The sequence below is a fragment of the Tachypleus tridentatus genome, chromosome 6 (assembly GCF_004210375.1).
Source record: "Tachypleus tridentatus isolate NWPU-2018 chromosome 6, ASM421037v1, whole genome shotgun sequence".
Taxonomy (NCBI): Eukaryota; Metazoa; Arthropoda; class Merostomata; order Xiphosura; family Limulidae; genus Tachypleus; species Tachypleus tridentatus.
This window is the reverse complement of record NC_134830.1, coordinates 3,114,717-3,127,250: the sequence shown is the minus strand read 5'-3', so window position 1 is coordinate 3,127,250 and position 12,534 is coordinate 3,114,717. Positions and strand designations below refer to the sequence as shown.

At 30.0% G+C, this 12,534-nt stretch overlaps 1 protein-coding gene across 5 annotated transcripts in view; it reads right to left on the bottom strand.

The window, feature by feature from the left end:
• Positions 1–12,534, bottom strand: part of LOC143251842 (TBC domain-containing protein kinase-like protein) — an 85,897-nt gene that overhangs the window by 751 nt on the left and 72,612 nt on the right. For all 5 annotated transcript variants that reach the window (XM_076503103.1, XM_076503101.1, XM_076503105.1 and 2 more), the window contains 4 exons: positions 10,186–10,347; positions 5,918–6,069; positions 4,247–4,413; positions 3,563–3,725 (listed from right to left, as the gene is read on the bottom strand). In XM_076503103.1, the coding sequence (XP_076359218.1) occupies positions 3,563–3,725; positions 4,247–4,413; positions 5,918–6,069; positions 10,186–10,347 (644 nt within the window). The remainder of the gene's footprint in view (positions 1–3,562; positions 3,726–4,246; positions 4,414–5,917; positions 6,070–10,185; positions 10,348–12,534) is intronic.

The following is a 12,534-nucleotide window of genomic DNA, read 5'->3' as shown; positions in this document are numbered from 1 at the left end:
CTGGATATGGTAACATGAGTGCACGTGTGTGACAACAAATTTCTGTAATGTTAGTCGGGCATGGCAGAAAGGTCAGTATAATAAATGTATAATGTTATCTAGTAGCAGCAGCTTAAATTTCATAATTAGTAGTCATTCTATGATGAAAACATCATTTATATTTGGTAAAACTGATTCTACCTTTATAGGAAATTGTTAAGAAAAAATAAGATACAATATAGTTTGTCCTTAAAGCATGTTTGATAATTATCTGGAAGTTAAAATTACTTCTATGCTTCAGATATGAAATCAAAATGATTTTGCATATTGGATAGTTAACATTCAAAGAGAGGCACACCAGGTGCAGAACATATTAATAAAAAAATCTGGTATGTTGCATACGAAAGTATTGGAACCTTCACTTATCTGCAAAATTTCATTAAGATACGCTTCCTACTATAACAAGCAAGAAATGGTTATAAAGATTGTATAACCAGACTTGTCTTGAAACATTTAACTGTTAATAAGTTCAAGCAATAAAGCTGGGTAATAACATTTCATCCACCTCAATTATGGGTGGATTCAACTTAACAGAAGTATGTTGCATGAGAAAGATAAGAGACTCAGCATGACAGGCTACCTCTGGCCATCTTCCTCATGAGAATGACAAATTTTCTAAAGATGAAACCACATTGAGTGTTCCTCAGCACCCATAGAATACTGTTAGATTAGATTTAGAAGCTATAGTTTACTGCAGATTTGTTTAACTGTGCAAATTATACACTTACTGCATTATTGTGTTGTGTTACTACAACCTTCTAAGTTTTTCTCATTGTGATCGAGTATTATGAGGACATTTCTGGGCCTTAGTAGGGTTATAAATATAGAAAGTAAGAGATAAATAGATCTAGCCTACATGTTTGTGAGTTTAGACATATCTATATTGGTAATTTATCACAATAAGTGAAAAAACCTGTTAGCTATTGAAAAAATGAGACAATTGTTATAACCAACAGTATAAAGTAATTGAACTTAGTACAAATTGTATTGTATGATTGGAGTACAGAAGAATAATTCATCATGGTAGTTTGATGAGGTGTTTAACTTTGTAATCATTATTATACATTATGTTAAAATAAGTGGGCTAACCGTTTTGTTTATTTCTGGAATTTACTGCTAACAAGTCATAGACACCTACTGTAAAATTAGCAGTTTCCTAAGAAGCTGTGTCAGAAATACATCAAAATTAGCTATCTTCCATCAAGTAGAAACATGCCCACAATAGAATATAAAGTTTTCATCTTGAACACTCAGACTAATTTTAAAAATAGGCTTAGTTTATTGACAAAAAGACATAATAACAGCAAATCATTATACCTATTGTCTTTGAAACCACTCAGAAAGTAAACTATATTAGCGATCTCTTTAAAGGAAAGAATTTCTGAAAGATCAGATCAAACATCTATAAAATGTGAAGTTTTGTGGGAGGAAGACCTTGAAAAGAATACATGATGTGCTCCAAGACAACTCTTGGATCTAATTACAGCACTGTGTTGAGCAACACTATAAAATAATTTACTTTTTAACAACAAACATTTATGTTAGCACTGTCAGTCAATTTGACCTCTTTGTAGGTTTAATACTTTGGACTTTCAATATCGTGTTTATTGTTACAAAAGTTGGTAGTCTTTTTATATTTCTAGAGAAGTATTTTTAAGAAACTAAAATAAAGATTTGTCCATGAATGTTGTTGATTTGATTTCAATAGTCTGTGTGCAAAGTAATGTCTATATTAAAATTAAAAATACTTTTTCCTTTGTGTAATTCTTAAAACCTGCACTTCAAATGTTTCTATCAAAACAGAATTGATAAATTTCACATACCTCATAACCACAAACTAAAGAAATTAAAATATATCTAAGTTATTAACACTACACATCTATTTCTTATTAAAGTTTCTTGTTTTACTGCCTGGTAAGCTTTAATACACTTAGAGCACATGCAGCTCACATTATGCTATCCACGACATGCTTGCATGTGTGACTCGTGAAACATTTTTTATAATGTAATTGTTACTTATTTTACCTAACCTAAAAGGATCCCAATTTTTCTAATTATACATAAACACAAAATATTTATCAAATTATCCTCCTTGCTTTTGATTGTTGAGGAGAGTTAACCCTAAATTTTTACACTACTCATAATGTTGCACCAAACAATATAAACTAATAACTAGACTACTTGCCTTACCTCTGAAAATTCATCCAACTTTCTAACTTGTTGGTTCTCTGATATTTAACTTTTTGTAACAAAATGTTAGGTAATACATTATTCAATGATTTAAGATTGACTTCTCTGTTACTGGTTATGAGTATTACATATAAAATTATGAAAGTGGTCTGATTTGATAGCTTTGTAATAAAACAACATGGTTTGTGTGACACCTTATAATTTTACAAACAACTTACATTTAATATTATTGAGAAGTTGTACATAGAGTATGAAACAGAAAATGTATCACACTAAAGGAAATTCAGAATTTTTAAAAATATTACTTTGTATACTTGAACTTTAAACTTCTATATTACTAAAATATGGATTACCAGTTAAAGCTTTATGCTATACTAACATACATCAGATGTATTGTTGTTCTCTCTGTTTGTGTATACACAGTATTATATACATACATTAGATGTATTGTTGTTTTCTCTGTTTGTGTATACACAGTATTATATACATACATTGGATGTATTGTTGTTTTCTCTGTTTGTGTATACACAGTATTATATACATACATTGGATGTATTGTTGTTTTCTCTGTTTGTGTATACACAGTATTATATACATACATTGGATGTATTGTTGTTCTCTCTGTTTGTGTATACACAGTATTATATACATACATTGGATGTATTGTTCTCTGTGTTTGTGTATACACAGTATTATATACATACATTGGATGTATTGTTCTCTCTGTTTGTGTATACACAGTATTATATACATACATTGGATGTATTGTTCTCTCTGTTTGTGTATACACAGTATTATATACATACATTGGATGTATTGTTGTTCTCTCTGTTTGTGTATACACAGTATTATATACATACATTGGATGTATTGTTGTTCTCTCTGTTTGTGTATACACAGTATTATATACATACATTGGATGTATTGTTGTTCTCTCTGTTTGTGTATACACAGTATTATATACATACATTGGATGTATTGTTGTTCTCTGTGTATACACAGTATTATATACATACATTGGATGTATTGTTCTCTCTGTTTGTGTATACACAGTATTATATACATACATTAGATGTATTGTTGTTCTCTCTGTTTGTGTATACACAGTATTATATACATACATTAGATGTATTGTTGTTCTCTGTTTGTGTATACACAGTATTATATACATACATTAGATGTATTGTTGTTCTCTCTGTTTGTGTATACACAGTATTATATACATACATTAGATGTATTGTTGTTCTCTCTGTTTGTGTATACACAGTATTATATACATACATTGGATGTATTGTTGTTCTCTGTTTGTGTATACACAGTATTATATACATACATTGGATGTATTGTTGTTCTTGCTACTCCCTACAATCACCACCATACGACCTTTATGGCCCATCAAGGTTACAGAATCAGGTGTTGAAACCAAAGTGCCATCTGGTGTGAAAGCAGTCTGGAATGGAATGTTGATACTATCGGGTATAGCTCCTCTTGTAAAACTGATGAATAGATTAAGGGCTAAAAAACGACATGGAAAATTTTACTTAAAAAATGTAATTTAGTCTTTTCTTAAATATATATACAAGAATTAGCCTTGTGATTTTTACTGTACTAATACTTCTTATAACGTTTAAATACATGTATTAAAGGAACTGTACTGATAGGACAAAGTTGGTCTAAACTTGGTTTATTATGAAAATATTGTTCTTGTTCTTCCATAAAAGACAACTACAGTTATCAAAGTTACAAAACAGCTTCAGAAAAATTATGAATGTGTGGGTTGAGGGTGGCACCCTTACTCAAGTTAAAAATTTCTTAGAAGGTTTTGGAAGAAACCACAACAATATTCTTGTCTAGTTGGTTGAAACCTTAATATATCACTACCTGTTTTAAAGTATTCCACCTAAGTAAAGACATCATCAACCTGACTATAAAAGATTTCAATACACTTCAAAGGGTATTAAAGTAAGATGACCGACTGAGATTTATAAACCTATATTATACCACGTGAAAAGGATACTCTTCAGAAGGTCTCACATCTACAACTAAAACTTTAACTTTGGTGTGTCGAGGTTGAGCCTTCCTTTCACCATGAGGAGACAACTCAAGGAGATCCAACAGATCTTCCCCTGATATTCTGGGTGAGATCTCAGATTTAAGAACACTCAATGGAAGTGGAGACATTTCCTGAAATGTGGCAATCGATTTTGTAAGAATCTGTGTACTTTTAAATAAAATAAAAAAAAACTTGAAGAGCATTCCACAATAACACTGTATTACATATTTCAGCATAAAGAGGTTTAATGAATATTTTAAAATTATGCAGTTTAATTTATTGATACAAAATTTACAAGATGCAACTTTTCAAACTTAACTGAAGATAACTGATGTTATCTCACAGAAATTATACACTGGTTAATCCACAAAATTCTCCACATAAAAGTCAAAATAGAGTTCTACAATAGCATCAGGGTGTAGGTACAGTGAGTATGGCCACCAGGTACTCTCACACAATATCATTACTGCTGTCTGGCACTAAGCATCACTGAGAAAAATGTCTTTGTTAATGTTGATTTCACAAATAACCTTCAAGTTGAAAGGAAGATAATCCATGTTGACCAGATGCGTCTCACTGTAATAAGAAGGACGTTCCAAACAACCTAATCACAAGTTAAAAGGAAGATAATCCATGTTGACCAAATACGTCTCACTGTAATAAGAAGGACGTTCCAAACAACCTGAACACAAGTTAAAAGGAAGATACTCCATGTTGACCAGATACGTCTCACTGTAATATGAAGGATGTTTCAAACAACCTGAACACAAGTTAAAAGGAAGATAATCCATGTTGACCAGATACATCTCACTGTAATAAGAAGGAAGTTTCAAACAACTTGAACACAAGTTAAAAGGAAGATAATCCATGTTGACCAGATGACCAGATACATCTCACTGTAATATGAAGGATGTTTCAAACAACTTGAACACAAGTTAAAAGGAAGATAATCCATGTTGACCACATACATCTCACTGTAATACGAAGGAAGTTTAAAACAATTTCACTTTACTATGCCACATATGAAGTGAAAAAAAGAGAAATGAAACAAAACTTATTACAGCACAACAAGCTGTAAGAAATGCTTTGAAAAAATCTAACCATATTGTGTAGAACAGGTCCATCAAGCTATTACTTACAGAGGTAATCATACATTTCAAACCATGTCCTCAAGCTGTTGCTGTGCAAGTAATCACACTTTTAAATTAAGGCCCTCAAGATGTTGCTACACATGTAGCCATACCCCTCAAATTATGACCTTAAGTTGTTGCTTCCCAAGTAGCCATATCTTTCAAACCAAACAATGTACAAATTAATCAGGTTTCCCAAACACAGATCTCAAGATGTAATTAATCACAATTCCAAAACCAGGTTCTTCAAACTGTAGCTACACATGTAACCATGAAGAAAAGTAAACAAAAAATCCTTGCATCTCTGACATTAAGTTTTAAGTATAAGAAAAACAACAGCAGGCATTACAAAAATAATAAAACAATTACAAATACGGTTGATGAAAGTTCCAAGTATTTCATTTTGAATGAGATAAAGGATAAAAGAAAATATCCTCATCAAATTAAAAGCACCATCTACTCATTATTGGTATAAAACTAATTACAATGTTTTTCAAGCTCTTACAAGGTCAGGATTTGCAGTCATGAAGTCTGAAGATGACTTAAACACAGTACCAGGCTTAGTTCGTTGTCTCTCATGTTGTCTGTAAGTGGTACTTTTGGGAGTAGAGCAGAATAGCTTTATAGAATCTTCAACACATCTTTGGATATCTATTTCTAAGAAAAACACAATTATAAGAATAATTTAAACAAAAAGCATAGATTATCTAATAGTAGCTATCATTCTTTTTCTTTAACTTTACTTAACTGTAAGACTGAATGAAAATTTCCTTCTTAATATGCTTATAATTTTCGAAACTGGTTATCTATTACCTTCACAATTTTTAAAGTATCCTTGGTGTTATCCTAACATATCAAGTTCTTTCAAACATTCTCATGTTATTACCTTATCAATGTTTTAGTATCCTTGGTGGTTTCTTAAGAATACAGATCTTCTAAACATCCATATAATATTACCCTGACTGCAAAGTTAGTAAACGTCTTTAATATATTATCGTAACAGAGTTTGTAAACATCTGTACAGTATTATTGTAACTATACATATTGTAAACATCTGTACAGTACTATCCTCATTGCAAAGTGTGTAAAAACTTTACAGTATTATTGTAACTATAAAGTTTGTCAACATCTCTACAGCAATATCGTAACTACGTTTGTAAACATCTTTACAGCAATATCGTAACTGCAACGTTTGTCAACATCTTTATAGCAATATCGTAACTACGTTTGTAAACATTTTTACAGCAATATTGTAACTACAACTTTTGTAAACATCTTTACAGCAATATCGCAACTATGTTTGTAAACATCTTTACAGCAATATTGTAACTACAACTTTTGTAAACATCTTTACAGCAATATCGTAACTACAACTTTTGTAAACATCTTTACAGCAATATCGTAACTACGTTTGTAAACATCTTTACAGCAATATCGTAACTACGTTTGTCAACATCTTTATAGCAATATTGTAACTACAACATTTGTAAACATCTTTATAGCAATATTGTAACTACAACATTTGTAAACATCTTTATAGCAATATTGTAACTACAACGTTTGTAAACATCTTTACAGCAATATCGTAACTACAACTTTTGTAAACATCTTTACAGCAATATTGTAACTACAACTTTTGTAAACATCTTTATAGCAATATTGTAACTACAACGTTTGTAAACATCTTTATAGCAATATTGTAACTACAACGTTTGTAAACATCTTTATAGCAATATTGTAACTACAAGCGTTTGTAAACATCTTTATAGCAATATTGTAACTACAACGTTTGTAAACATCTTTATAGCAATATTGTAACTACAACGTTTGTAAACATCTTTATAGCAATATTGTAACTACAACGTTTGTAAACATCTTTATAGCAATATTGTAACTACAACGTTTGTAAACATCTTTATAGCAATATTGTAACTACAACGTTTGTAAACATCTTTATAGTGTTATCCTAACAACACAACGTTTGTAAACATCTTTACATCATTATGTTAACAACATAAGGTTTGTAAACTTCTTTACATCATTATGTTAACAACATAAGGTTTGTAAACTTCTTTACATCATGTTAACAACATAAGGTTTGTAAACTTCTTTACATCATTATGTTAACAACATAAGGTTTGTAAACTTCTTTACATCATTATGTTAACAACATAAGGTTTGTAAACTTCTTTACATCATTATGTTAACAACATAAGGTTTGTAAACTTCTTTACATCATTATGTTAACAACATAAGGTTTGTAAACTTCTTTACATCATTATGTTAACAACATAAGGTTTGTAAACTTCTTTACATCATTATGTTAACAACATAAGGTTTGTAAACTTCTTTACATCATTATGTTAACAACATAAGGTTTGTAAACTTCTTTACATCATTATGTTAACAACATAAGGTTTGTAAACTTCTTTACATCATTATGTTAACAACATAAGGTTTGTAAACTTCTTTACATCATTATGTTAACAACATAAGGTTTGTAAACTTCTTTACATCATTATGTTAACAACATAAGGTTTGTAAACTTCTTTACATCATTATGTTAACAACATAAGGTTTGTAAACTTCTTTACATCATTATGTTAACAACATAAGGTTTGTAAACTTCTTTACATCATTATGTTAACAACATAAGGTTTGTAAACTTCTTTACATCATTATGTTAACAACATAAGGTTTGTAAACTTCTTTACATCATTATGTTAACAACATAAGGTTTGTAAACTTCTTTACATCATTATGTTAACAACATAAGGTTTGTAAACTTCTTTACATCATTATGTTAACAACATAAGGTTTGTAAACTTCTTTACATCATTATGTTAACAACATAAGGTTTGTAAACTTCTTTACATCATTATGTTAACAACATAAGGTTTGTAAACTTCTTTACATCATTATGTTAACAACATAAGGTTTGTAAACTTCTTTACATCATTATGTTAACAACATAAGGTTTGTAAACTTCTTTACATCATTATGTTAACAACATAAGGTTTGTAAACTTCTTTACATCATTATGTTAACAACATAAGGTTTGTAAACTTCTTTACATCATTATGTTAACAACATAAGGTTTGTAAACTTCTTTACATCATTATGTTAACAACATAAGGTTTGTAAACTTCTTTACATCATTATGTTAACAACATAAGGTTTGTAAACTTCTTTACATCATTATGTTAACAACATAAGGTTTGTAAACTTCTTTACATCATTATGTTAACAACATAAGGTTTGTAAACTTCTTTACATCATTATGTTAACAACATAAGGTTTGTAAACTTCTTTACATCATTATGTTAACAACATAAGGTTTGTAAACTTCTTTACATCATTATGTTAACAACATAAGGTTTGTAAACTTCTTTACATCATTATGTTAACAACATAAGGTTTGTAAACTTCTTTACATCATTATGTTAACAACATAAGGTTTGTAAACTTCTTTACATCATTATGTTAACAACATAAGGTTTGTAAACTTCTTTACATCATTATGTTAACAACATAAGGTTTGTAAACTTCTTTACATCATTATGTTAACAACATAAGGTTTGTAAACTTCTTTACATCATTATGTTAACAACATAAGGTTTGTAAACTTCTTTACATCATTATGTTAACAACATAAGGTTTGTAAACTTCTTTACATCATTATGTTAACAACATAAGGTTTGTAAACTTCTTTACATCATTATGTTAACAACATAAGGTTTGTAAACTTCTTTACATCATTATGTTAACAACATAAGGTTTGTAAACTTCTTTACATCATTATGTTAACAACATAAGGTTTGTAAACTTCTTTACATCATTATGTTAACAACATAAGGTTTGTAAACATCTATACATCATTATGTTAACAACATAAGGTTTGTAAACATCTATACATCATTATGTTAACAACATAAGGTTTGTAAACTTCTTTACATCATTATGTTAACAACATAAGGTTTGTAAACTTCTTTACATCATTATGTTAACAACATAAGGTTTGTAAACTTCTTTACATCATTATGTTAACAACATAAGGTTTGTAAACTTCTTTACATCATTATGTTAACAACATAAGGTTTGTAAACTTCTTTACATCATTATGTTAACAACATAAGGTTTGTAAACTTCTTTACATCATTATGTTAACAACATAAGGTTTGTAAACTTCTTTACATCATTATGTTAACAACATAAGGTTTGTAAACTTCTTTACATCATTATGTTAACAACATAAGGTTTGTAAACTTCTTTACATCATTATGTTAACAACATAAGGTTTGTAAACTTCTTTACATCATTATGTTAACAACATAAGGTTTGTAAACTTCTTTACATCATTATGTTAACAACATAAGGTTTGTAAACTTCTTTACATTATTATGTTAACAACATAAGGTTTGTAAACTTCTTTACCTTATTATCCTAATAATGAAAGGTTTATAAATGGTTTTTACAGTGTTATCCTAAAAACATATGATTTGTAAACATTTTTACAGCATTATTCTCACAATCACCAACCATTTAAGTTAGAAACTGAAATGGTCAGCATCATTAGGAATGATATATAATTTATAATGACATCAATATAAGAAAAACTATTGTAGTTACTGGAGCACACCCAGTACTAAATAATTATAATAATTCAGCTTATGTTTGTGTCGAATCATAAAATAAAAAACACCAACTTCAATATTTTCTTACAACCTGATCAACTAATTCATTTTCCAATTAGCTGCTAAAACTATTCTTTACCTGGCATATCAGAGAATAACAAAATGCATTCATTGAATCCGAACGACAATAAGTTTGCTTGTAACTGTTGTAAGATACTGACTCCAATAAACAAGGGGAATGAAGAATTTCCAAGCAGCAGTGTGTCCCACAAGTGGAACACTTTGTGAAGAGGAAAGACATCTGTAAATAAAAAGAATTATAAAAATTAAAGTTACATATTTAAAAATGGCTGTTACGGGTAAAGAAGCACTAATAGTAGAGCGAACAACGTTTTAACCTTCTTCAGTCATCGTCAGGTTCACAGTGCTTTCTCTACCCATACCAGACGTTTTTAAATATGTAATTTTCTCTACAAGTGGGGTTCATCACAAAAAATTAAAGTTCTTGAATATCCATAATGTTATAGTAATAATGGTTGTTGAGGTCCAATGTGGTAATACATAAAGTCTTCTAACTGAAAGGAAGGACTTAATAACAGAAATTAATAATGAAGCAATTAATTGTTAGTAGACTGAAATTTTGTTATTGATGATGCCAAAAGTTATATAAGGTTGATACTGAGGAGTGATAGTCATATGCAAAGTAACCTGAAGTCATACGCAAAGTAACCTGAAGTCACACACAAAGTAACCTGAAGTCATACACAGTCAGGTGAGTAACCTGAAGTCATACACAAAGTAACCTGAAGTCAGTGAAATTTTCATCAAAGTTTTAATGTTAACAAGTTCCAAAACACTACCAAAGACAACTGAAAGCATATTGATGTATTTAGCACAGAACTGTTGACAATTTTGGTAAATATCTCACCTGTCTAGATATTCCTGAAGCTGTTGGTAAATGTCTCAAGTGTTTACTGAAGTTGTTGGTAAATGGGTTACCTGTTGAATATTTCTAAACGTGTTAGTGACAGATGTGGCTGCTAGTGCTGGAAATATTGGTAAATGATTTGATACTTTTGTTGATATTTCATTCAGAGAAGTGGTCAGGTGAGCAGTAACAATGATAAAATGATTGGAATTTGTTAAAGTGGTCACTATACATACTAATCCAATTAAAGTAACAGGAACTGTCATGTCTATTGCTCAATGAAGCAAAACTCTGAATCAAAGTAAAATAAATTATCCTTCCAACTATTTATCTAACTCTCTGAGTGAATTAACATAAATTATCATGTTTACTGTCAAAAAAGTGACTGATTAAAAGTAATGTGAATTTTCTTATTTATCTAACCATGAGCCTCATTTCTTATTGAACACTACACAAAATCTCCTATCTATCTAACCATGAGTCTCATCTCTTATTGAACACTACACAAAATCTCCTATCTATCTAACCATGAGTCTCATCTCTTATTGAACACCACATGAAATCTCCTATCTATCTAACCACGAGTCTCATCTCTTATTGAACACTACATGAAATCTCCTGTCTATCTAACCATGAGTCTCATCTCTTATTGAACACTACATGAGATCTCCTATCTATCTAGCCATGAGTCTCATCTCTTATTGAACACTACATAAATTCTTCTATCTATCTAACCATGAGTCTCATCTCTTATTGAACACTACATAAATTCTTCTATCTATCTAACCATGATCTATCTAACCATGAGTCTCATCTCTTATTGAGCACTACATAAATTCTTCTATCTATCTAACCATGAGTCTCATCTCTTATTGAACACTACACAAAATCTCCTGTCTCTAACCATGAGTCTCATCTCTTATTGAACACTACACGAAATCTCCTATCTATCTAACCATGAGTCTCATCTCTTATTGAACACTACACAAAATCTCCTATCTATCTAACCATGAGTCTCATCTCTTATTGAACACTACACAAAATCTCCTATCTATCTAACCATGAGTCTCATCTCTTATTGAACACTACACAAAATCTGCTGTCTCCAACCATGAGTCTCATTACTTTTTGAAACATTACATGAAATTTCCTATCTATCTAACCATGAGTCTCATCTCTTATTGAACACCACATGAAATATCCTATCTATCTAACCATGAGTCTCATCTCTTATTGAACACTACATGAAATCTCCTATCTATCTAACCATGAGTCTCATCTCTTATTGAACACTACATGAAATCTCCTATCCATCTAACCATGAGTCTCATCTCTTATTGAACACTACATGAAATCTCCTATCTATCTAACCATGAGTCTCATCTCTTATTGAACACTACATGAAATCTCCTATCTATCTAACCATGAGTCTCATCTCTTATTGAACACTACATGAAATCTCCTATCTATCTAACCATGAGTCTCATCTCTTATTGAACACCACATGAAATCTCCTATCTATCTAACCATGAGTCTCATCTCTTATTGAACACCACATGA